The sequence below is a fragment of the Aotus nancymaae genome, unplaced genomic scaffold (genome assembly GCF_030222135.1).
Source record: "Aotus nancymaae isolate 86718 unplaced genomic scaffold, 86718_ANA_hifiasm-v0.15.2.pri h1tg000007l, whole genome shotgun sequence".
NCBI classification, from domain to species: Eukaryota; Metazoa; Chordata; class Mammalia; order Primates; family Aotidae; genus Aotus; species Aotus nancymaae.
In genome coordinates, this window is record NW_026988418.1 from 27,679,564 (window position 1) to 27,703,731 (window position 24,168).

Consider the following 24,168-nt stretch of genomic DNA (forward strand, 5'->3'; position numbering starts at 1 on the left):
TCCGCTCGGGTGGCTGCCCCAGCCTTGCAGCCCGGCCGCCGCTCCTCTTCCCCCGGGGGCCGCCGCCCGCCCTCGCCGCCGCCTGCTCGCTGCGCCGGGACTCGCAGGAAGCGAGAGCTGCGCGGCTCGGCTCGGGCTCCGACTCCGACTGTCAGCCTCGCGGCCCGCGCACTCCGGCCTGCGGGTGCCCGGGCTCTCCGAGACGCCCTCTGCGCCGCGGGGGCTGAGTGGGCGCCGGGCTCCCGGGACCGCTCGGGCGGTCGTTTCCTCCCCCGCCCGCCGCGGAGCTCCGCGATGGTGGCCGCCCGCGCTCCCGCGCTGTAGCCGGGCGCCCCCTAAGTTTGGGAGCCGCCGCCACCGCGGCGCGGAGCTGAGCCTGCTGGAGAGGAAGAAAGTTTTTCGGGGTGCGCCGAGCGGGCCCTGGGGGCACCTCCCACGGCCCCCTCCCCGCTTCCCCGCGCCCGAAGCCCGTCGCCCGTCGGCGGGGAGTGGGGGGAGGCAGCATGGTCCGCCAGCAGGAGAAAGAGGAGACGGCCGGGGCGGCCGCCCTGGCCCGCCGTGGTCCCGGCTTGTCTGGCAGCGCCGGGGCCCGGGCGCGGCGGCCGCCCCTCAGGCTGCTCTGCTTGGTCGCGTGCTGGCTCCTGGGCGCCGGGGCCGAAGCCGACTTCTCCATCCTGAACGAGGCGCAAGTGCTGGCCAGCCAGATGCGGAGGTTGGCGACCGAGGAGCTGGGGGTCGTCACCATGCAGGTAAGTGGCCCCCGAGCTGGGCAGGCATCCCGCCTTTCTCCTTTGCGCAAAGCCCCATCCCACTCCGCGGTACAAGTCCCCTGGACTGTGTGTATCGGCTCCTTGCATGCACGGAGGCCCGCTTCCCGTCGGACCCCGCTGTCCTCTGCACAGACCCCCGACAATACACCAACTCTTCTTCCAGGCACTCGTCTACCCCTCCCTTTCTCCTCTGCAGAATCTCCTGCCCTCTGCACTGAACCCACTTGACCCCGCACAGCCCCGTCTCTTCCGAGCACCGGCTCCTTCGTCTTGTCCAGGATTCTCTGGTTTCCTCGCACCTTTTCTCTAATTTGCACATATTTCCCTTGTAGGCTTGTTTTCACCCTGCCACCCCTACAAACTCCCCTTCCCTCTTTGTGTCCCCATCCCAGGGCAGCCAGCCCCGCCTGGCTCGGACGATTTTCCGAAGTCCCCACCCCTACCCCTTTGACCGCGTCCTCGCGTCTCCCCGACCGAGGCGCACCGATGGGCGCCGGGAGGGAAGGCGCCACGACGTATGCAGCTGCTCCAGGGACACCTAGGTCCCGGCGGAGAGCTGCCCTCAGAGAGGGCTCCGCGCTCCCTTCCCCGCCCGGGAGCATGGGGGAGGGGCTGGCCTGGTAGATTGCGAGTAGACTCCCGACTCTAATCCTGCTTCAGGACTCTTTTTGTTGCATTCCGCGTTTTCTGCTGTCGTTTGCGTGCTGTCTGCTGTATGATTTTTGTTTCGTGTGTACCTTTTTGGTGTGAGGAAAGAAGAAGCAAAGTGAGTAAGATTCCCATTTCTCTCGGTTGTTTATCATGTCCGTACTCCTCGGGAGAGGAAAGGGGACTGACGGAAAAACTGCCCGCCGCTAGTAAGGAATCCTGATGATGTTACTCACGACCAACAGTAGTAAAAATTGCCAAACACAACCATCTGGAGATTCTGTCCCGCTGTTACTTTAATCCACTTGGCTGTAAAGGTCCACTAGATTAGGAGAGGTTGAGATGACATTCCCAGCCTGAAACCTTTGCTATAACATTTTTAGGTAAACAAACACCATTCTCTTATACATTCTAACAATCATGGTGATGAATGTGGTCTTCTAAAGATCGAAGTTTGCAAGAATGCGTTCTTGGAATAGGTTTCTGATTTCCATCCTACTGTGACCACTTCTTCCACCTCCCACCGGGAGAGGTGTTTTGAGTCGCTTTTGGGATTTAGGTTTCTTACTTCCTTTCTTCTTCTGCTTATTCCTCCTCTGCTTCCTCCTCCTCCTCTTCTCTTCTTTCTTCTTTCTTCCTTCTCCATCCTCCTCCTCCTCTTCTCTTCACCTTCTCTTTCTTCTTTCTTCCTTCTTCTTCCTCTTCATCTACTTTCTTCTTGTTCTCCTTCTTCTTTTCTTCTTCCTTCTTCTTCCCACTTCACCCCAGCCTCCTCCCAAGAGGTTACAGTTTTCCTAAGGCAAGTTCCACAGACCTTTTAAGACCATTGGGATTTTTTTTTTTAGGGTGACTTGAGATTGAGGAGTGGATAGGTTTTGAAAGGTAATTTTGCATTTATTTGCAGACACCCGGCCCTGAAGTGCAAGGGAGTTGGGTTTTCTTGATTTGCATAATAATAGATAAGCTTTTAAGATTCATCAACTGTGCCAATCTTTCGGGTTCAGATTCAGTTGTAATTTTTTCCATATGCATTTTCGGATTTCTGATTATTGCTGAGTTCCTAGGAGTGACGTGACATTTAGAAAAGATAGAAAACTAGAATTAAAAAAAATAGTGGTGAATGTTTCCATTCAGAGCACAAACAGAATTGTATTTTTGCACTGAGGCACCTCTTTTAATAAAGGAAACTGAATATATTGGAGTTGTGGACTCTGCTTGTAGGATTTGTAGGCATTTGCTACCTTCACTCCATCACTAGGGCTGGACCAGAAATCTTAGGATTCCCCCACCCCATCCCACCCTCGCTTTTTCTGTGTAATCTAAGGACTTGCTTTTTCTAAGATGCTGACAGCCGTTTAATGTTTCTCACCCAGTCCTTGACAAAAGGTGAAATTGGATCCCAACACATTGTCATTCAGGTAAGGATCCTAAGCAAATGTAGTTTTAAAAGACTTCCCTGTTGAAAAAGAGACACTTCTGAAAAAAAGGTCTGATCTGTGGGGGGTTTATGCCCAAATGGCCCTTTATCTCCTCCCAACTGGCCTCTTTCTAACACCTTTGCAACCTCATTGTGGAAACAGACCTCCTGTGGACAGGGTTTTGTCTGGCAAAATGTGAAGTGGCTTCTCTCCTTTTTTGAAAGGAGACACACATACTGTATTTAAATTCCACTTCTTGAGCTGTACATTGATCTGCCACTTCTTTCTATCTGGGAAAATTGCAGAAAGTGTATCTTTTTAATTTAGTTAGACTGGTTAAAAAAAAAAATCAATGCTGGTTAGATTTCTGGCCCTAGAACGAAGATTTTGAGCCCCACATTCTCCTCTGTAAACCTCTGGGATTTGTTCAGTGGGTCTGAAATTATGTGGGTTTAGTTACCTAAAGTGTAGGTTATATAGCCCTCCCTGCGGCATGTTGGATTTTATAGATGTGGAGCTAATCTGTTTTTCAGAGGTAAGCCTCATATATAGGCTTTAAGGTGGGACTTCCTACGAAGATGGCCGGGGTGGGGGTGGAGAGGGGGACCATTGTGTCTCTTTGGAAAAGAATGTCTTCCCTTGCTTAAGGGATTGACTCCTTTCATTTGACCTTGGTATTTTGAGCATAGTACAGGCCTTTCAGGACAGCATCTCACTTTATGAGAAACCTTCTATAGATCTCTTTATAGGTAAAAAGTCAATGTTTGGACTTGTATATGCTTCTGCTGAATTTCTCCAAAGACAATTTTAATTTGAGAAATTACAAAGTAACCCTCAAACCAGGCCTGTTGTTTTGCAGCATTTCAAGAGGCAAGGGGGTAATTTTACAAAAAAGGAAAGCTAGCCTTCTTTCATCTCTGTAGTTTCCCATGATGTAGTTTTTGCACTTGCTGTTAGAGAAGACAGTTTGAAAAGCGTCCATCTTGAAGATTTTCTTGGAAAATTCTCCAATGGGGGCTGCCTACTCATGATTTTTGTTGTTCTTCTTTAATAATGCACAAAATTAAAAAAAGAAAAAAACTTTAAATAAGTTGTGCCAACCAATTTTGCCAGTGCTTTGGGAAAGCTGTCACTGAATACTGTTCCCTTGGCAGCAGACATGATACATCATGGATAGAAGTCAAAAACCTAATCAACATCTCCCCATGGGTCTGGTGCAGAGGAGCCATGGTGTTGTTGAGGTCTGGGAGCAGTACGTGGCCGTGTCTAGGGAGACTTGTTTTTGCCTATTTATTCATGCAACAAGTTTTTATCAAGCAGCATCGTGGAGTGGAAAGAGCCAGAACCCCATGTTGGGTAGGTAGAGACCTGGATTCCAGCTCTGCCACTTGCAAGTTGGGTGATTTTATCTGTAAAATTGAGGATGGTGGTTCTGCCTTGAGATTTACTCTGTGGACTTAAAGGAAATAGTGCAGGTAAAGGCACCTGTTAATGTTAAGCTGGGGCTGAGAAATGCTGATGGATGCGGTTGTTCTCAAATGGAGAAATAATTATTGAAAGGTTACTGAGCATGGAGCTCTATACTGGGTATTCAGGGGATTTTACAAGGACGTTTTCCAGCATAGCTCCTTAAGGAGTTTATGTTCTAGAGGAGGAGATAAGATTGCACAGGTAAACCAGTTAAGTAACAATGCCTGCTTGTTAGAAGGCATATCTGGCTCTGGGAGCCATTTCGCCAGGCACTTATAAGGCCCATTTAACATTATATGACAATACAGTCTTCCTAACAGCAAGGGCCTGGCACATGGCCAGTATGCCTGCCTTGATGTTAGCTCAAACACAACTCTGCTGGGCTGGGCACACTTACCATGAACTTGGCAGACAGACCAGCAGGTTGGTCAGACAGCTGCTGGATGGGGCCTGGGAGGGAGGGAGGAGCAGGGTTTCTTCCAGTCAGGGCAGAAGAAATACCAGCAGCAAGAACTGGAGCTTCAACTCCAATTGAAGAAAATGCAGCAGCTAGAACAGAGTATATTCTGGAACTGAAGGACTCAGCTAGAGCAGAAGTTCCAAGATATAAAGCATTGTCCTAAATAGTGGCTACAGCTGGCAGTAAAGAGCAAGCCTTCTTTGTATGCAGTAAAACAGCAATGCACTAATTCATTATTCGATTTTTTTTTTCTTTTTTAAGAGACAGGGTCTTTGCTCTTAAGATGATCACTGTACTCCCAGGCTGGAGTACAGTGATGTGATCATAGTTCACTGTAACCTCAAAATCCTGGGCTCAAGCAGTCCTCTTGAGTAGCTGAGACTACACGTACATACCACCACACCCTGCTAATTTTGTTATTTTTTGTAAAGATGAAGTCTTACTGTTGGCCAGGCTAGTCTTGAACTTCTGGCCTCAAGTGATCCTCCCACCTTGGCTTCCCAAAGTTCTGGAATTACAGGTGTGAGCCACCCTGTCTGTCCTGCATTATTCATTTTCCCATATATCCAACAAACTTTTGGGGAGCTTCTGCTCTATGAAGGGTCTTGGGTTAGATTAAACTGGCAATCAAAGGTGACCAAAGCCTGGCCCATGCCTTTACTCTCTCAACTACTGATGGAAATAGATGCAAAAAGAGACATTATGATACAGGTGGTTAGCGAGAGGCATAGAGGTGTTACACTGCAGTGGGTTAGTGCAGTGGCACAGAGAGAAACAAGATATTATGGAAGCGTAGAAGATCCTTGCCCAAGCTCCTCTGGTGAAGTCAAGGAAGTTAGCTTCTTCCCCATCATCCTTTTCAGTGAAATGTCCACACACAGAGGCCAGTCCTGAAAGCAGCAGCAGCAGCAGCAGCAGCACCGCAGCTTCAAACATGAAGCGTAGCCAAATCAGTAGTTCATCAGATGTTTCTGATTCCTTTGGTGGCACTGGACAAGGTAATTGGTGTATCGTGAACACCTGAACAGGACTCTGACTCCTGTGCTCTCATGTCTCATTTCTTTGGCCATTATCCTAGAGCTTCTGTGGTTATTGGACATAAATATCTTGCTGGCTCTATTATAACTGCAAGCTGATTTGCAGTCATGTTTGGTAAGATGTGTAATTTCCTCTAAATCACATGCATCATATCAGGACAGGACTGGTTTAGAATGATTTGAATGTGTAATTATGCAATATAGAATGGTTTTAAAGGAAAAATCACCTGTATTTGCAAATAATGTGATTTGATTCTATGCCTTGTGTACTGTATAAACCTTAGTGGAAAAACTGCTGTGCCTTCTTTTGAAAATGGATATTTGGAGTAGAAGAAAACTGACCACTGACAGATGGATGACTCTGAGTTGAACTTGTTAGGAATGAACCCAAGAAAAAGCATGTTAAATGACTTCTGATAAACTGTCTCTGTTGTTCTTAGCACTTCCTCGACTTCCTTTTCACTAATGCCTATCTTAGCTGGCCTTATTCCTTGTGCTTATTATGTTTTTCCTGCCAATAGTACTTGAGTCTGGAAGGACTTGGGGGAGGGAGAGGAGATGGTTTTACACTTTGTAACTTGTTGGTGCTATTTCTGGTTGCTGCTTGAGGAGTTCCTTCCTTGAGCTTAAGTGGATGAGCAGGCAGGAACCTTGCAGAACTGGAATTTTGGTATTAGGGGGAGTGGGATTTATTTTGGATCTGCTTGGACTTTGGAGTAAGAATTTATTGAAATTCAAAATATGAAGGGACAACAGGGACAAGAATTTTGACTCAGCCAGTTATTAACTGTGTAACTTCTGGCATGTTATTAAATCACTCTGACTTCAGTGTCTTTGTATTTCATATAGCTAATGGGGGGAAATATATTTTAAAGGATAACCAAGTGTCTAGCTCAGGGCCTAAGGTAGGAACAGTCAATAAACAGAAATATAAATATGAGAGCAGGCCGGGCGTGGTGGCTTATGCCTCTAATCCCAGCACTTTGGGAGGCCGAGGAGGATGGATCACCTGAGCTCAGGAGTTTGAGCCCAGCCTGACAACATGGAGAAACCCCGTCTCTACTAAACATACAAAATTAGCTGGGCGTGGTGGTACATGCCTGTAATCCCAGCTACTCGGGAGGCTGAGGCAGGAGAATCACTTGAACTCGGGAGGCAGAGGTTACAGTGAGCCGAGATTGCACCGCTGCACTCCATCTTGGGCAACAAGAGCGAAACTCCATCTCAAAACAACAACAGCAACAACAAGACAACCTATGAGAGCAGTCCATTTAGTGCAAGGGCACAGAACCTGGAAGGTAATAAACATGTAGCTCCTGAGCCTGAATGAAACTGAAATCTAATTTGTAGACCTGCAGATTTCAATATGGTCAATCCTCTGTCCCCAGGTTTTCAAGGTATGTTTCTGTGAACCATACCTTTGGATGTGGTACAAAACCACGCTTGGGGCTTTCTGAAGAAAATGCTAGACCTGGCATTTTCTTTAAGTATTTCTTTACTTTTAAACTACAAAGATTTAAAAATATACAAAGGTAAATAAAATATCCACATACCTCTCACCCAGCTTAGACAGTTATTAACTGATGGTCAGGCTGGTTTCATCTCTACCTCTGCCTCCACACGCTCTTCCCCCCAGATTATTTTGAAGCAAATTCCAGGCATCAAATAATCTCATCATGACATTTTTATTGTATCCTTCATTAATTTCTATGTTTGTAATGTTTTATGATATATATAATATATTGGTACACTAGCATATAAAATTTACAATTGACAAATAAATATAAATATTTTGGAGGTTGTTTAGGCCACATTTTTTAACAATGATGATGTGCCTGAATAAAACCCTTGCTGAGTCTCCTAGACCTCTGCCAATTAGCTAATACCTTTGGCCAGCAAATTCCCCAACCTGCTAGATGTAATGTCGAGCTTCTTTGGGGAAGCTCCTCTGGGTCTGTCCCTACTTGTGCTGTCTGGCCCTCGATTTCATGCCTGGCTTTCCCTACAAGGCTGGGAGAGTCCTTGTTTTCTTAAAGGCTGGCATATAGTCTAGGCACCCACATCGGACTGCTGCAACATGAACCATATCTACTGATTATCCCTGTTCTTTCCCCCTTGCAGAAGAGACAAGAGTCAGAAAAGGACTAAGCAAGATAAGCTGTAAGTGGGAGAGAAGAGGGGAGGATTGAAGAGGAAGAGCTGGACTAACACATAACGTCTTCTGATCAGTCTGTCAGCAAATATTCACTGGGTGCCTTATTGCAGGGAGGCTGAGCGTAATATAGGACATTCAGTGCCTCCCCCTGAAACCCCAGAGCTCTGTCTTATCCAGAGAGGCTAAACCAACTTGGATAGCTCAAGACAATATAGAAAGAAATGCTAAAATATGGGATCTAGAGTACAACCTATGAGTTGGGGGGTTGCTATATCTAATTCATGTTTCTAGGGGTCAGTTAGACAAAATGAATGAAGTGGACCAGGTGTAGGTAAGCAGGGAGTGGTGTTGGATGTTGCAAGCTGCAGGGCATGTGCCAAGGCTGAAGGAGGACAGGACCACTCAGCTACTGTTGCCTAGTAGCCATGTGGGTCCAATGTTGTCACATGACTTTGTTTCTTAGGAGAAGCTGGGTATCTGTTTTTTCAATAAAACATCTTTATTCTGAAAAATTTGGCAACTAATTCAGTTTAGAAAAAAAACAACAAACACTATGTGGGCCAAACCAAACATGTCTTCAGGCTGGGTAGGGCCAGAGGCTACCAGTTTGCAGTGTCTGAGTTAGAATTATTCAGTGTGTTCCAGAAAGCACAGTGCTTGTGTGCAGGTTATGAGGAAGCCAATTTCTTTGTGATACAAAGGAGAATTTTCTGATAGAAGAGTTCTAAAATGGATTGTTTGAGAGATGAGCTCCTTGTCATCATAATGACTTCAACACAGATGAATGTTTACTTGGTGCCAGGCACTATGTTAGGTTTGAGGTACCCATCAGTTAATTTCTGATGTAGTGAATGTTATGAGAAGCGGTTCGGGACGCTTGGAGAAAGTGTCAGGGATGTTAACCTATTTATGGGCACAGAGGGATTCTGGCAGGCAGCAGTTGCTAGTCAAAGAGTGGACTTCCCAGAAGGCTCCTTTTTTGAGGAAAAGCATAGCACCTTTGATGAGTGGAAAGATGGTTTTGGAGTTTAGAGAGATAGAGGGAAGAAAGGGCATAAATAGAGGTGGGAGAAGTAAGCACAGGTCAAGCTGGGGAGTATATCTTGGATCCTTGATGTCACAAGACTTGTTACATGGTGGGCAGCAGAATGCTTAACTCACACTGGCAAGAAAGGAAGCTACTGCCCTATGCAATTGAACTGTCTGGGGTAGATCTTTGGGCAGGACTGGATTAGGGCTTAAAGCATGTGGCCAGTATGCCATTTTTCTCTCTTTGCATGTCTACTTTTTTTTTTTTGAGACGGAGTCTTGCTCTGTCACCCAGGCTAGAGTGCAGTGGTGTGATCTTGGCTCACTGCAACCTTTGCCTCCTGGGTTCAAGTGATTTTCCTGCCTCAGCCTCCCGAGCAGCTGGGATTCAGTGGCACCTACCACCACACCCGGCTAATTTTTGTATTTTTAGTAGAGATGGGCTTTTACCGTCTTGGCCAGGCTGATCTCAATCTTCTGACCTTGTGATCCACCTGCCTTGGCCTCCCAAAGTGCTGGGATTACAGGCATGAGCCACCGTGCCCGGCCTGCATACCTACTTAAATAGGTTCTTCCCTCTATTTCGATGTGGCTGGCAGTGGCTTCCCAATGTTTGAGTTGGGAACCAGCTGCTGCGTGTGCCTAAGTTCCTTGTATTTGGAGGTGATGTGCTCTGAGGAGAAGAAACAAAAATCTGAAGAAAGCTTAGAACCTAGAAAATGCAGCTAAAGTGATTTCAGACTCAGACACTGTTCAGCAGTCACCGGTTGCCAAGGCCTGCTACATTTCTGGATTCTGCCTCCCTAAGTCCAGTTTGAGCCTGTAGGTGGTCTCCCTGCTTCCAGTCCAAAGACAGGCTGGCCACCCAGTGTGGTCCCTCCTCAGGAGTTGTACAGATCCAGGCTTAGCAGGCCTGCCTCGACGTGCCATTTCTCCCTGACCTCTCAGATCTACAGATCACTGGCTGCTATGAGAACTGGGATGGACCAGAGAGATAGTCAGGTCTGCCCTGCTTGTTTTACAAATGTTCATTTTACAGAAACTGAGGCCCACCAAGGAAGTGGCTCTCTGGAGATCATACCAGTAGTAAGTGATAGATGTAGAACTCATGTTTTGGTCTTAGACTCGTTTTTTTGACCCTTTTCATGATACTATACTGTAGGTACCTCATTTTTCTCTTAGAATGGAGAAGGAAAGTTGACATAGTAGTATACATTCTTCTTTAGAAAAGAAAATTTGGGCCGAGCATGGTGGCTCACGCCTGTAATCCCAACACTTCGGGAGGCCGAGACTGGTGGATCATGAGGTCAGGAGATCAAAACCATCCTGGGCAACATGGTGAAACCCCATCTCTACTGAAATACAAAAAATTAGCTAGGCATGGTGGTGCATGCCTGTAGTCCCAGCTACTCAGGAGGCTGAGGCAGGGGAATCACTTGAACCGGGAGGCGGAGGTTGCAGTGAGCTGAGGTGGCGCCACTGCACTCCAGCCTGGCAACAGAGCAAGACTCCATCTCAGAAGAAAAAAAAAAGGAACAAAACAAAACAAAATCCTGTTTGTTTATGTAAAAGCCACAGAAGAAAATTCCACCTGCAATTTTCAGGTAAAGTTCTATTTTGAAATTGGATTTTATGACCTACTGACCTCGTGATCCACCTGTCTTGGCCTCCCAAAGTGCTGGGATTATAGGCATGAGACACCGTGCCTGGCCTGCATGCCTACTTCTTAAATAGGTTCTTCCCTCTATTTCAATGTGGCTGGCAGTGGCTTCTCAATGTGAGTTGGTAACTAGCTGCTTTTGGGAACGACTGTGTGCCTAAGTAAGTTCCTTGTATTTGGAGGTGATATGACTAGATCCCTAGTCATTAGGGATATGAAGTTGTTTCTTTCTCTCTCTTCTCCCTTTTTTTTTTTTTTTTTTTTTTGGTGAAAATTACAATAGTATTACTACTTTGGAGGATTCGTTCATTTAATTTAATCATGAAACAAACTAAATGTCATTTAAATGTTTCTTTGCCTTGCCCTCTTTTTTTTCTGAGTTCAAAGGTAGGTTTTCTCTACTTCAGATTTACATGGTCAAGTGATTTCTGAGTTAATTGCAGTTTGAAAAGTTTCAACACCTAAATACTAGAGTGGGGAGTATAAAAAGTAGCTTATGGTCCATATTTCTCTGGAAATAGTATGCTTTATTGTAATTGTAGAGTTGGAAGCCAGGGGAGTAAATTCTTATCTTGTACATGATAATGTGTTGGTTCTCTTCCAACCATAACAGTTATGATAAAGATGCATTCAAAGCCCAAGACGGCAGCACTTTTTTTTTCTTGCTTCCCCTTGGATTTTTATTTTATTTTATTTTTGCATGGAGTATTTTTAAAGCTATTCAAGGCCCTGGTGGAAGGACAGTGAAAATCAGCAAGCCAGTGAAAATGAATCTGAATGTTTAATTAGGCTTTGAGTTGTTTCTTCAAAGTGTGGAGACATCATTAGTGATGTAAGTCTTGTTGCATTAGCAGAGACTGACATTTTACTTCAAACGCGGAGAGTGCAGCTGTCCTGTGCAGATAAAAGTCGCCAAGTATGGAATAGCAAGGTGGATTGGCAGATAATTAGCTGTCCCACATTACTGCAGTGTGGAAGAAGCCTGCCAGTCATGGGCAGGAAGGAGGAATTATTAGCGAGAGAAAATCCAAGTGTGTCATAAAGCAATTTGGAATCACTTCAGCTGTGGCAGAGCTGATAAGGCGCACGTTAAGGAAAAACACAAACTGAATGTAGTATATGGTGGCCAACTTTTCTTTCTTTCTTTTTAAAAAATTCTTAATTCAAAAAACAAATGGCTAGAAATTAATGATCTATAAATATGCTGAAATATAGATTCATCAGTCTGCCTTGACTCTGTTTATAAAATAATTAATCAGCTTAAAATAGTTTTATTTCCATATCACTTGAAAATAAGGTGAGGATTCTATACAGGGAAGAAAAATATTACAGAGAAGCCATGAACCCTTGGCAATTACTATGCTATGTATTACCATGAAAAGATATTTGAAGAAGAAAATTGGAAGTATATCATTATCTCTGATATAAATATATAGTATTTATAAATGGTTTCAGGATATTTTCATGGCCATATTACTGGTAGCATATGTCTGTGTGTTTAAATATTTTAAGAGTTTTTCTGGGCTCATTGCATTCATTTCTTAGGGATTGGAAGTGTAGAAAGACCTACTGGGTTTCTTGTCCATTCTCTATCATTTGCCAACTCATTTTATGGGATTTTTTTCCCCCCATTTAGATTACTCCATGTGCCTCTGCCAGGATAATACTGACCTGCTTTGTCCTAACACAATCCACTTTAATTGATTGGCTCTCTCTAAAGCCTGTATTCTCATGACAGCCCAAAGACAGGACGTGCTGAAATGAGTTGGTTTCCACATTCTGTTTGGTGGTGCCTGAACGAGAGCTGCCCTTGGCCACTGCAGGAGAGAGTCGGTGCTTTTTGCCTCTTGTTCTGTTCCTTTCTAGGGGACTGTTAGTCACAGAGTTGTTGCTGCCCTGAGTGGTTTTGGGGGAAAACCTGGAGGGTATAGATTGGGTTGGTTTGTTTGTTGCAGTCTTGGCTATTTGATCCAGAATTGGCTTCACTGAACCATTTGTGAAAAGGGAAAATTTGCCACTTATGTAGTCTTCAGAAGGATTAGCCTGTGTGCTAATTATGAACCAAACAGATTTGTTAGGAGTGTTTTCAACTTGAGATAGTATAATTTCAGATGACCGTAAAAGAGACAAATACTTTATTTACACATATTCAGATAACAAGTGTAGGCAAGAGTTACAAGCAGTAAAACATCCTGGAGATTACTTATTAGAGCATGAGCTCTTGCAGGGAAGAGCACAGACTTACTCATTGATGTAGTCCTGGTATGGTTACCACTGTCTGTGTCACATGATGAGGACTCAAAAAATGTCTAGCCCACAGACATTACCCAGCAGCCTTTAAATGGTAGACTTTGTAACTTTTTAGTAGTTACTGTTACAAATGTAGCTTTTACAACTATGTTTAATGTGTCCGTTTCATTACTTTAGAATTACTATGAAATGTCTTGGGTCTTTATCTGCTACTAAAGATTAAGAAGAATGTTTCAAGTGAGTAGAAGTGTCTGCTACAGTATCAAGAACATTAGGACTGTAAGCACATTAGGACTGTAAGTATTAGTTGGTTCTAATGTTTCATTTATTCACCTAGAGAAAGTAGGGCTACATTTAGGAATGTAAAAAGTACAAAAATGTATGTGTACTTGCAAACTATATACTTGGAGCTATTTTATCCTAGAGGTTAGATTTCATTAGTTAATTCATTTCACAATTCTTTATTGAACACAGGTCAGGTATGCTTGGATTTGTGTTCATGTTTTTACAAAGAGAGAGACATGGTTCCTACTCTTATGGAATATGCAGCTTGCTAGAGGAAATTGACATTAAACAAATAATCTTATACATAAATATACATTGTACATTTTGAGTAATGTTATGAAGGAAACATGGGGCCTTTAGAAAGAGTACCAAGGGAGCTCGGCGCGGTGGCTTAGGCCTGTAATCCCAGCACTTTGGGAGGCCGAGGCAGGTGGATCACCTGAGGTCGGAAATTCGAGACCAGCCTGACCAACATGGAGAAACCCTGTCTCTACTAAAATTACAAAATTATCCAGGCGTGGTGGCGCATGCCTGTAATCCCAGCTACTGGGGAGGCTGAGGGAGGAGAATTGCTTGAACCTGGGAGGTGGAGGTTGCTGTGAGCTGAGATTGAGCCATTGCACTCCAGCCTGGGCAACAAGAGCAAAACTCCATCTCAAAAAAAAAAAAGAGAGAGAGAGAGTACCAAGGGCAGTCTGGGCTGGGTGTGGTGGCTCACTTTGATAATCCCAGCACTTTGGGAGGCCGAGGTGGCAGGATTCCTTGAGGCCAGGAGTTCAAGACCAGCATGGGCGACATGGTGAGACCCTGTCTCTACCCCTCTTCCCCTCACCCAAAAAAGAAGATCTTTTAGAAATGTAAGTCAGATATGTCATATCTATGCTTAAAACTCTCTAAAGGTTCTCATCTGACTTAGTAAAACCCTGAATTACTGGTGGTCTTCACAGCTGGATGTGATCTGGCTCCTGCTACCTTTGTAAACTTACCTTTTACCTCCCCTTCCCTTTGCATACGCTGTTCTTTCAGCACTCCAAGCACATTCCTGACCCAGAACCTTTGAACTTGCTGCGGAACAGCAAGAAGTATCCTTGCCGACCCTCTTTGAAATAGCACCCTCACTTGCCCTTCCTCATTGTTTCCTACCCTGTTTCTTTTCGTATTTATCATACCCCCTAACCTCTCACAGGTAAACATTGTATTGTTCAATGCTATATTCCTGTAGAATGGTGCTTGGCACTTAGAATTACTCAATAAATCATTATTGGACAAGGGCGAGCAGGATTGACAACTCTAAAAGGGAATCTGAAGCAGTGATGGAAAGGAGCCAATCAGGGGAGGGGCTAGGGACCTAGCAGTAGGAGGAGCCAATCAGGGGCGAGGTTGGGCGGGGACATAGCAGAAGGAGGAGGAGCCAACCAGGGGGGAGGTTTAGGGGGTCTAGCATTCCAACAGAAGGAAGAGGCTTTGTAGAGGTCTTGAGAGACAGGACATTGGTATAGTTTAAGAACTGAAAGAAAGCCAGGTGGCTGACAGCATACCAGCAGAAGGGTGATGCAAAGTGAGGAATTTGGATTCTTATTCCTCGTCAATTCTGGTGTATTTCCCAGTAACTCTTTTAGGGGTGGCCAAAAGTGTACAGTTCTGTGGCGTTAAATACTTTCATATTGTTGTGCAACCATCATCACCATCCATCTCCAGAACTTTTTCATCTTCCCAAACTCTGTACCATTGAACAGTAATGCCCCATTCCTTCCTCTCTCTAGTTCCTGGTAACCACCGTTCTGCTCTCTCTCTGAATTTGGCTACTCTAGGTGCCTTATAAAAGTGGAATTAAACAATATTTGTTCTTTTGCGACTGACTTATTTCACTTGGCATAATGTCTTCAAGGTTCATCCGTGTGTAGCATGTGTCAGAATTTCATTTCTTTCTAAGGCTGAATAATACTCCATCGTGTGTTGTATATGCCACATTTTGTTTATCCGTTCATCCATCAGTGGACACTTGGCTTGCTTCCACCTTTTGGCTACAGTGAATAATGCTACTACAAGCATGAGTGTACAAATAACTGTTTGAGTCTCTGCTTTCAGTTCTTTTGAGTATATGCCCAGAAGTGAAATTGCTAGATCATATGGTTGCCGTTTAATTGTTTGCGAAACTGCTAAACTGTTTTCCATAGTGGCTGTACCATTTTGCTTTCCCACTAGCAATGCACAAGGATTCTAATTTCTTTCCCACCTTACCAATACTTGTTTTTTGTTTGGTGTGTTTATTTTACAATAGCTATCCTAATGGGAGTGAAAATACACACTTTTTGTTGAAGTTTCATGAATTTTGAAAATGCAGTCGTGTAACCATCACCGCAATCAAGATATACAACAGGATCATCATCCCCTAAAATCATCTGATGCTGCTCCTTTATAGTCAGTCCTTCCCCCACCTGAAGCTCCTGGAAATCATCAATATATTCTCCATATCTGTAGCTTTGCCTTTTCCAGAAGAGGATAAATGAAAACATTATGGTGTGCGTTTTGAGCCTGGCATCTCTCATTTAACACAATGCATTAGAGATTCATCCATGTTGTATGTATCAATAGTTAATTGCCTTTAATTACTTAGTACCATTCTGTTGTATAGATGTGCCACAGTTTATTTATCCATTCTCCAACTAAAGAACATTTGAGTTTTGGTAGTTTTTTGTTTTTGTTTTGAGACAGGGTCTTACTCTGTCACCCAGGCTGGAGTGCAGTGGTGCAATCACAGCTCACTGCAGCCTCCACTTCCTGGGCTCAAGTGATCCTCCCATCTTAGCCCCTTGAGTAGTTGGGACCACAGGCATGCACCATCATGCTCGGCTAATTTTTGTATTTTTGTAGAGATAGGATTTCACCATGTTGCCCAGGCTGGGATGTTTCAAATTTGCTATTAAACATTCAGGCACAAGTTTTGAGTTGAATGTAAGTTTTCATATTTCTAGGGGTGGGATTACTGTACCATATGTTAAGTGTGTGTTAAACTTTATAAGAAACTGCCAGTCTATTTTCTAAAAGGGCTATATTACTTTGTATTCCCACCAGCTATGTATGAAAGTCATGGTTGCTCCACAGCCTCACCACAACTTGGTAGAGTCTGTCATTTTAATATTAGTCACTGTAAAATGTGTGAAGTAGTATCTCATTGTGGTTTTAGTGAATAGTTCTCTAATGAACAATGATGTTGAGCATTTTTTCATGTGCCTGTTTGCCATTAGTATATCTTCTTTTGGGTGAAATATCAAAATCTTTGCTAATTTTAAATTGGGCTGTTTCTTTATTATTGATTTTTAAATAATTTAATGATTTTTATTAAATTTGTAGCATTAAGCAATGAGCACCACTATGTGGTTTTATAACATTTCCATAACCCAAAAAAGTTTCCATATATTCATTTATTGTCAAGTTTTGAGAGCGCGCACGCACACACAAACATATGTATTTGGATGTGCTTTTTATCTTCCTGATGAGGGCCAAATTTTGCTACTACAAACTGATTTTCCTTCAAGTGACACTGTTCTCACAGGAAATTTGCTTTTATTAAAATATTAAATAATAATGACATCCAGGATTAGAAATATTGAAGTGTAATCCAGGATACATAAAGATCTTCAAGAGAGTTGTGGGTTTTGCAGATCTTGTTTTCAGCTAAAAACAAAACATTGTTTAAGATTTTGGGTCAATGTGGCCTGCGTAGAATCTTGGGCTTAGTTACAGTTAGTCAATCTGAAAGAAACTATATAGGTTGAAGTTCTGTTATGCACCAGCACAGCTTTGGGAGCTGGGGATACACTGATGAATAGAACAGAATCCCCTGTCTTTGAGGAGCTTACATTCTTGAATGATGATTGGTAGCAGCCTGGGAGGACCTGGAGGAAGGAATAAAGCATACTGAGACTTGCGGAGAGAAGGAGATCAGTGTGTGTGAAGGGCTGAAAGAAGGCACTGAAGAAAGGTGGGAATAAAGGAAGATGAGCGAGGGTAGGATCACTGTGGAGGACAAGTTTGGATTTTGTTCTGGCTGAAATGGGAAGCCATTGGAGGGTTTTATGCACAAGAGCAAGGGAGTTGGCTTTTGCTTAGAAGGATCCCTCTGGCTGGTTCCATTTCCTTCTCTCACTGTCTTGGCTCTATCACCCCCTGGCTGTCAGTTTATCCTCAGGCTGGTTTTGCCTGTAGTAAAATGAGCGCAGTGATGCGAGGCTTCCCAGAGGTACAGCACACTCTTCAGCACACTTTCTCCCCCAGGCTTTGAAGGATGCCTTGGGCTTCTCTGATTGGACCTTAATGGAATACAAAAGAATGGGATTGCATTAGTTTATGCCAATCAGGACCTAATACTAGAGCCTAGAGCTCCTAGAGCTAGGTTGATTCTACTCACATTTTATAACCTACGCAATCCAGTGATTTGGAGAGCAGAGAGGTGACACCAATATTTACTACAATTATCACTGTTACCATTCCACTGGCAATAGAATACAGAAAACGATTTTTTTTTTTTTTTTTTTTTTTTTTAAGACGGAGTTTCGCTCTTGTTACCCAGGCTGGAGTGCAATGGCGCGATCTCGGCTCACCGCAACCTCCGCCTCCTGGGTTCAGGCAATTCTCCTGCCTCAGCCTCCTGAGTAGCTGGGATTACAGGCACGCGCCACCGTGCCCAGCTAATTTTTGTATTTTTAGTAGAGACGGGGTTTCACCATGTTGACCAGGATGGTCTTGATCTCTTGACCTCGTGATCCACCCGCCTCGGCCTCCCAAACTGCTGGGATTACAGGCTTGAGCCACCGCGCCCGGCCAGAAAACGATTTTGATCATTTTGGCTCGTGTCTTCATTATGCTGCTTCCCCTTAAAAAAAAAAACAAAACGTGACTGATTATCTACTTAGCACCTGCTATACCTAATCTCAAGACAAACATGAACATAGGAAGTCCATGGTGGTGTTACATCAATAATAGTGCCTGGGACTGCTTAATTAATTTGGTTAATAGAAGAATCCAAATCAATTAGTTTAGAAGACAATTCTAATACTTTATAACTTTATATATTTGAATATAATTTCAACTTTTTGTGAGGTGATAGTGATGTGTGTGGTTTGGAATTGCCCATGCTGGTGGGGTTTACATTTTATAAACATATTATTACAGATACAGCTTAACAATATGATAGGCTTTATAAATAGAATTGGGTTTTTAAGTAGCTGGTAGTAGATGCTTTTATGATTTATGTTTTGTAAGTTTCAGTTCTTTGACCAATCTGTTTGTCCATCTCTGATTTCTGGTTGGCTCTGTCTGTTCTATGACGATATTGAGAAAAGTTACACAGAGAATTGGTACTTTTGGATGTGGTTTTTAAACAGCCTGCAATCATTTCATCTAGTTAGTGAAACTAAATAATAGTCAATGTATTTACAAAGTAACATAAATACATGATTTTTATAAATGATTTTTGAGAGGTTTGTAGTTCCCAAAACAATTAGTTCTGAACAATTATAGAGAATTCATTGTACAGAGAATCTCATTATGATGTAGTAACATATTATTAAGGAGGTAAAGTATGAAAAACATCCTTTTTGAGCTTATCTTCCTCATAAAAATTTGTCCACTATTTGATGCAAATCAAGATTCTATAGGACTTGCATGTAACATGGTACATTTCTTGTTGAATTTTCATTTAGTGTTTTTGCTCATAAATGATTGAAGTAAGAGTATTGTGGTACTCTTTCCCAAAATGTCTGATGTTGAATGAAGAGGTGGGAGGTCTACTAACATAATAACATGTTCCTTCATTATTCTTTCTTTCAATACACGTTGTGCATACAATCTGCCAAGCTGTATGCCTTTTCCAGTGAATTCAGGTATCTTCCATTTCGTTAGAATTTGACTTTTATACATTGGTTCTCTTAGTTACAAGACTGAGATCAAAATTGTATAGATAAATACTGAGCTATTCTTACTTTTATAATCACATTAGAATTTTATAAATGTCTTTTTCCTCAAATCATTCACATCACTGTAGAACACCTTTAAAACATTAGAAATGATTCTCATATTGAAACAATTTAACCAGAAAAAGTAAATAAATAAGAAATTAAATAATTCTTCATTTAACATATATTTAAAGTCTATTACTAGCCAGGTACTCTGTAGATATCTAGGATAGAAATGACAACCACATACAGCCCTGCTTTCCTGAAGTGAACATTCTACTGGGGGATTAGTTAGTAAGCAGGCTGGGAACAGCAGGGAATGAGAGTTAGCTCCAGGAAATCATGGGAAATTGTTCATAAGCAATGGTGGAGATTTTTGCTTAATGGATGTCCATGGGTCATGTGCCCTGGAGGACTGTGTTTGAGGGATTAACTCTTTTTATGCTAGTCTGTTCCAAGCTGTATTTCTTATTTATGGCATTTTAGTTGTCTTTAGACAGCCCACGAGTGGCCTGTAAACAATTACTATGCTTCCCTCTTCCTCTGTGTGTTTTCTATAAACCTTCAACTTGGTTTTTTATTTCCTTTTTATAACTGAGCTGCTAGTTGCCCTGAGACTTTTTCCATTTTCCAGTCTCCCAGGACTGCCCTGCCAGGAATGCTTACCTTTATAGGCTTTGTGGATGTTCTTTTTTGAAGGAGGAGTGAGTCTTTCAAACTAAAAGCCATTTTTAAGTAGTGTAGAGACCCTCCCCAAACAAGGTGAGAGATATGGACAGTTCCAGCAATCCCCAGTTTACACAGAGTCTGGCTTTCAAAGCTCATTTCAGAGTCTGTTGTCTGGAACAACATTCACCTAGAGGAGTTATAAAAGCAGACCTGGTTCTCAGACAACTCACAAAAGCCTGTTTAGGAGAACTGGGATTTTAATCCAAGCTTTCGTACTATCCTTCTGAACCTCATGTGTCTTACTGTAAAAATCAGGGCTATTTCTACTTTTATTGTAGAGTTAAACGAGGTGAGGTTTGTAAGAATATCTAGCACAATGCCTGATGCCAGAGGTCTCAGGAATTATTTGCTTTTTCTTCATGTGAGGATACATAATGCTAAGTCTTCAGAATTTTATATTCTACTCCTCACTTCTAGATTTGAGCAGCCAGGAAGAGTCCTGGGTGTGTGGGGATGATAGATGAGGAGGATAGATCTCCTGTTATTAAGGATAAGGTAAAGGGGAAGTGTTATAATATGTTTTATTTTCATTTATTTATTTTTTGAGACGAATTTTCGCTCTTGTTGCCCAGGCTGCAGTGTGATGGCATGCTCTCTGCTCACCGCAACCTCCGCCTCCCAAGTTTAAGTGATTCTCCTGCCTCAGCCTCCCGAGTAGCTGGGATTACAGGCACATGCCACCACATCCAGCTAATTTTTTTGTATTTTTAGTAGAGACAGGGTTTCTCCATATTGGTAGGCTGGTCTCAAACTCCTGACCTCAGGTGATCCACTTGCCTCGGCCTCCCAAAGTGCTGGGATTACAGGCATGAGCTACCATGCCTAGCATGTTATAATATTATTAGTTCCTATTTATTGAGCATTTACTATATACTGCATACCATGCTAAGCACAGGTTAAATATTGGCTATAACCACCTAACTCATACATACCCCAGTATGTCAGAATGTCTATTCCTAATTGCCTTTGCCAAAGGGAGTGATACAAAGATACCTAATTCCCTTAGCCAAAGGTACAAATAGCCCTACCTCAGCCCCTGCCCACTTTCAATGTTGCCCCTGTCCACCGATCAGGAATAACTATTTGGGGACATTTTTGTCTGTCACTAAGCAGTTTCAGCAAAAAGGAAGATATTTTTCAAATTTCCAAAGGGCAGAAGCAGCCCTCTCTCTGGTAATGCAGGTCTGACTGGGCATGGTTTCCTCTTGAAATGTCTCCTTGTGATGTTATAACTTAAAAGATGGAGGGCTGTTTGATCCAAGCCCAGGATTTGTTGGCTACAGGGTTTTTGTTAATAGAAAACAGTCATGCACCTCTAGGGGGGAGAAATTAAAGCACATACTTCTTCCTCTTTGACCTTCGAACCCTTGCCATTTACATCAAACACTTGCTGGGAGAGAAAGCTAAATTAATAATTTGTGATAGCTCCTTTTCTAACAAGCCTCACTTTAAACTTGGCAATTTCTCCTCAAGCTGATGAGTTTCTGTCTTCTCAGAAGATGTGTGTGCCCTTCAGACATCTGAGGGGAGAGAATGTACTTTGCGGGTGGTGCAACGCTTTGCTAACATCATGTTCTCCCTTCAGTGAGTTTTAAAAATACCTTGCCTTTTAAGAACAATTACAAAGGAGTTGTGCAAAGGCAGAGTGACTTGGCTTTAGCAAGCCTCAATTTCTTGATCTGTAAAATAGGGATTTTACCCTACCTCAAAGGGTTGTAGTGAAGACCAAAAGCAAGAATTTATATAAAAATACCTCGCATCATGCTTTTTCAGTTATAACATTTCATTCTCAGGGAAGTCAGCAAATGCTGGTGGGAACATAGGTGCTGAGCAATATTTTCTCTCTCCAAACATGGACTGAAAACTCTTGCCCTTTAATTTTCAGTAAACCCCCCATCCTAGAGGATTCTCGTGTAAAAATTAAAAGATAAAAATCTAGAAGTCTTTGCTTAAGTAACTTTTAAAAAATAAATAACCTGTCTTAAAATCAAGAGTCCAATATTATGTGACTGTAATATTAATAATGTCTAACATTTGTTACCCTGCTTAAATTTGGACAGGGATTGCTCTCAAATGGTCCAAACTATAAATGTTCAGTCCATTAATACCAAGGTCCCTCTGTATAGTAGCTAACCCAAAGCACTGAGAAAAGAAGTACCTTTCTTCAAGGACTGTTTCCTCTCACCATCCCCTCCCTTTTTTTTTTTTTTAAATAAATGGTCTCCCTCTGTATTAGTCTGTTTTCACACTGCTATAAAGAATTACCTGAGACTGCATAATTTATAAAGAAAACAGGTTTAATTGACTCACAGTTCTGCATCGCTGGGGAGGCCTCAGGAAACTTACAATCATGGTGGAAGGAAAAGGGGAAGCAAGGCATGTCTTACATGGCGGCAGGAGAAAGAGAGCAAAGAGGAAGTGCCATACTTTTATACCATCAGATCTTGTGAGAACCCAAGAACTCACTCATTATCACAAGAACAGCATGGGGGAAACCCACCCACATCATGATTCAGTCACCTCCCTCCAGGACCCTCCCCTGACACATGGGAATTACAATTTGATTTGAGATTTGGGTGGGGACACAGAGTCCAATCATATCACCCTCTGTTGCCCAGGCTGGAGTGCAGTGGCATGATCTTAGCTCACCGCAGCCTTGACCTCCCACACATAAGCGATCCTCCTGCCTCAGCCTCCTGAGTAGCTGGGACTACAAGCATACGCCACCACATCCAGCTAATTAAAAATTTTGTTTTTTGTAGAGCCAGGGTCTTACTGTCTTGCCAAGGCTGGTCTCAGACTCCTGGCCTCAAGCAGTGCTCCCACCTCAGCCTCCCAGAGTACTGGGATTACAAGTGTGAGCCACGGCACCCAGCCTTTTTTTTTTAATTAATAAAAATTAACAGTTAGATACTAACTTTGCTGGTTTGAAATCATATACTGTACTTGATTTCCTGAAAGTATCTTTCACTAGTTTTCTTTCTTGACAAAAATGATTGGAAACTGGAACTTCCCTCAGTATTTCAGTATGAATTTTAAAAGATGGAAGCTTTAAAAAAAAAATTGGAATAAAAGATGGAGAAAAAAATTTATGTTAGCATTATTCATTTGGGAAAAAGAAGACAGTTAAGAAGCTATTCTATACCTGCAGTTTAAACAATCTATATTTTGGAGATTTTTTTTTACCTCAATGAATTGTGGAATTTAATAAGTTAATTGTATAACACCTAGTACACTTCTTGGTACACAACAAATGTTTAGCAACTATTATAGTCATTTTTGTAATGGTTTATTCTGTAATAAATTGACTTGTGAATTTAGTTCACCTCAATATTATGTTAATTTTAATAGCATATTTAAAAATAAATAATATTCTTTTTTATTTATCAGTTCCAAGAAATATTTCCATACCCTGGAGAATAAGGATTCAATGGATAATGTGAGCAAAAGTACAAGAATTTTCCTGGCATACATATGCTCAACATGTATTCACTGTTTTTATTCTTAGAATCATCCCAGTGTTCTTCCTTCTTCCTCCTCCTCATCTCCCTCTTCCTCATTACTCCCTTCTCCTCTTCTCCTCCTCCCCCTGTCCTCTCCCCCTCCCTTTTCTTTCTCTTCCCTCTTCCTCCTCTTTTCATGTCCCTCCTCCCTTTCCCTCCTTTTTACCCCTCCTCCTTTTCTCCTCCTCCCCCTCCCTTCTCCTCTACTTGGCCCCTCTTTTTCCTCCTCCTCCTCCTCCTCTCCTCCCTTCCATCCTCCTCTTTTCCTCTCCCTCCTTCCCTTCCCTCTTCTTCTTCCTCCTCTTCCACTGTCCACAGAAAAAAATTAAATTAAATTAAAATTAAAATTAAAAGAAAAAAGAATCATCCCAGTGATACCATCCACCTAGAGTTAATCACTTTCAACATTCGGGAGTATTTTTCCAGACTGTTTTCTTTCTTTATTATTATTATTGTACTTTAAGTTCTAGGGTACATGTGCAGAATGTGCAGGTTTGTTACATACGCCTACATGTGCCATGGTGGTTTGCTGCACCCATCAACCCATCATCTACATTAGGTATTCCTCCTAATGCTATCCCTCTCCTAGCCCCCAGCCCCACTATAGGTTAGTGAAAGGCTAGTGGAATTCTTTATTGCTTGAAGAATAAGGGCAGTTGTATAACTTGAGAAAAATATCGAGAAGGATGGCTTTTATTCTGATAGCCTGGAGCTGGGTCCCCCTATTGTTTTCTTAAAACAAGCCTTTGACCAGTAGCTCTGGCCTCCATGTCCCCTTTGGCCTTTGTCCGTGGGTA

At 42.7% G+C, this 24,168-nt stretch overlaps 1 protein-coding gene across 1 annotated transcript in view; it reads left to right on the top strand.

Moving 5' to 3' along the window:
* The first annotated feature begins 503 nt into the window (after positions 1-503).
* The window catches only part of CACHD1 (cache domain containing 1), a 226,490-nt gene continuing 202,825 nt past the window's right edge, over positions 504-24,168 (top strand). The window contains exon 1 of the mRNA XM_012442790.3: positions 504-749. Coding sequence (XP_012298213.2) covers positions 504-749 — 246 coding nt within the window. The remainder of the gene's footprint in view (positions 750-24,168) is intronic.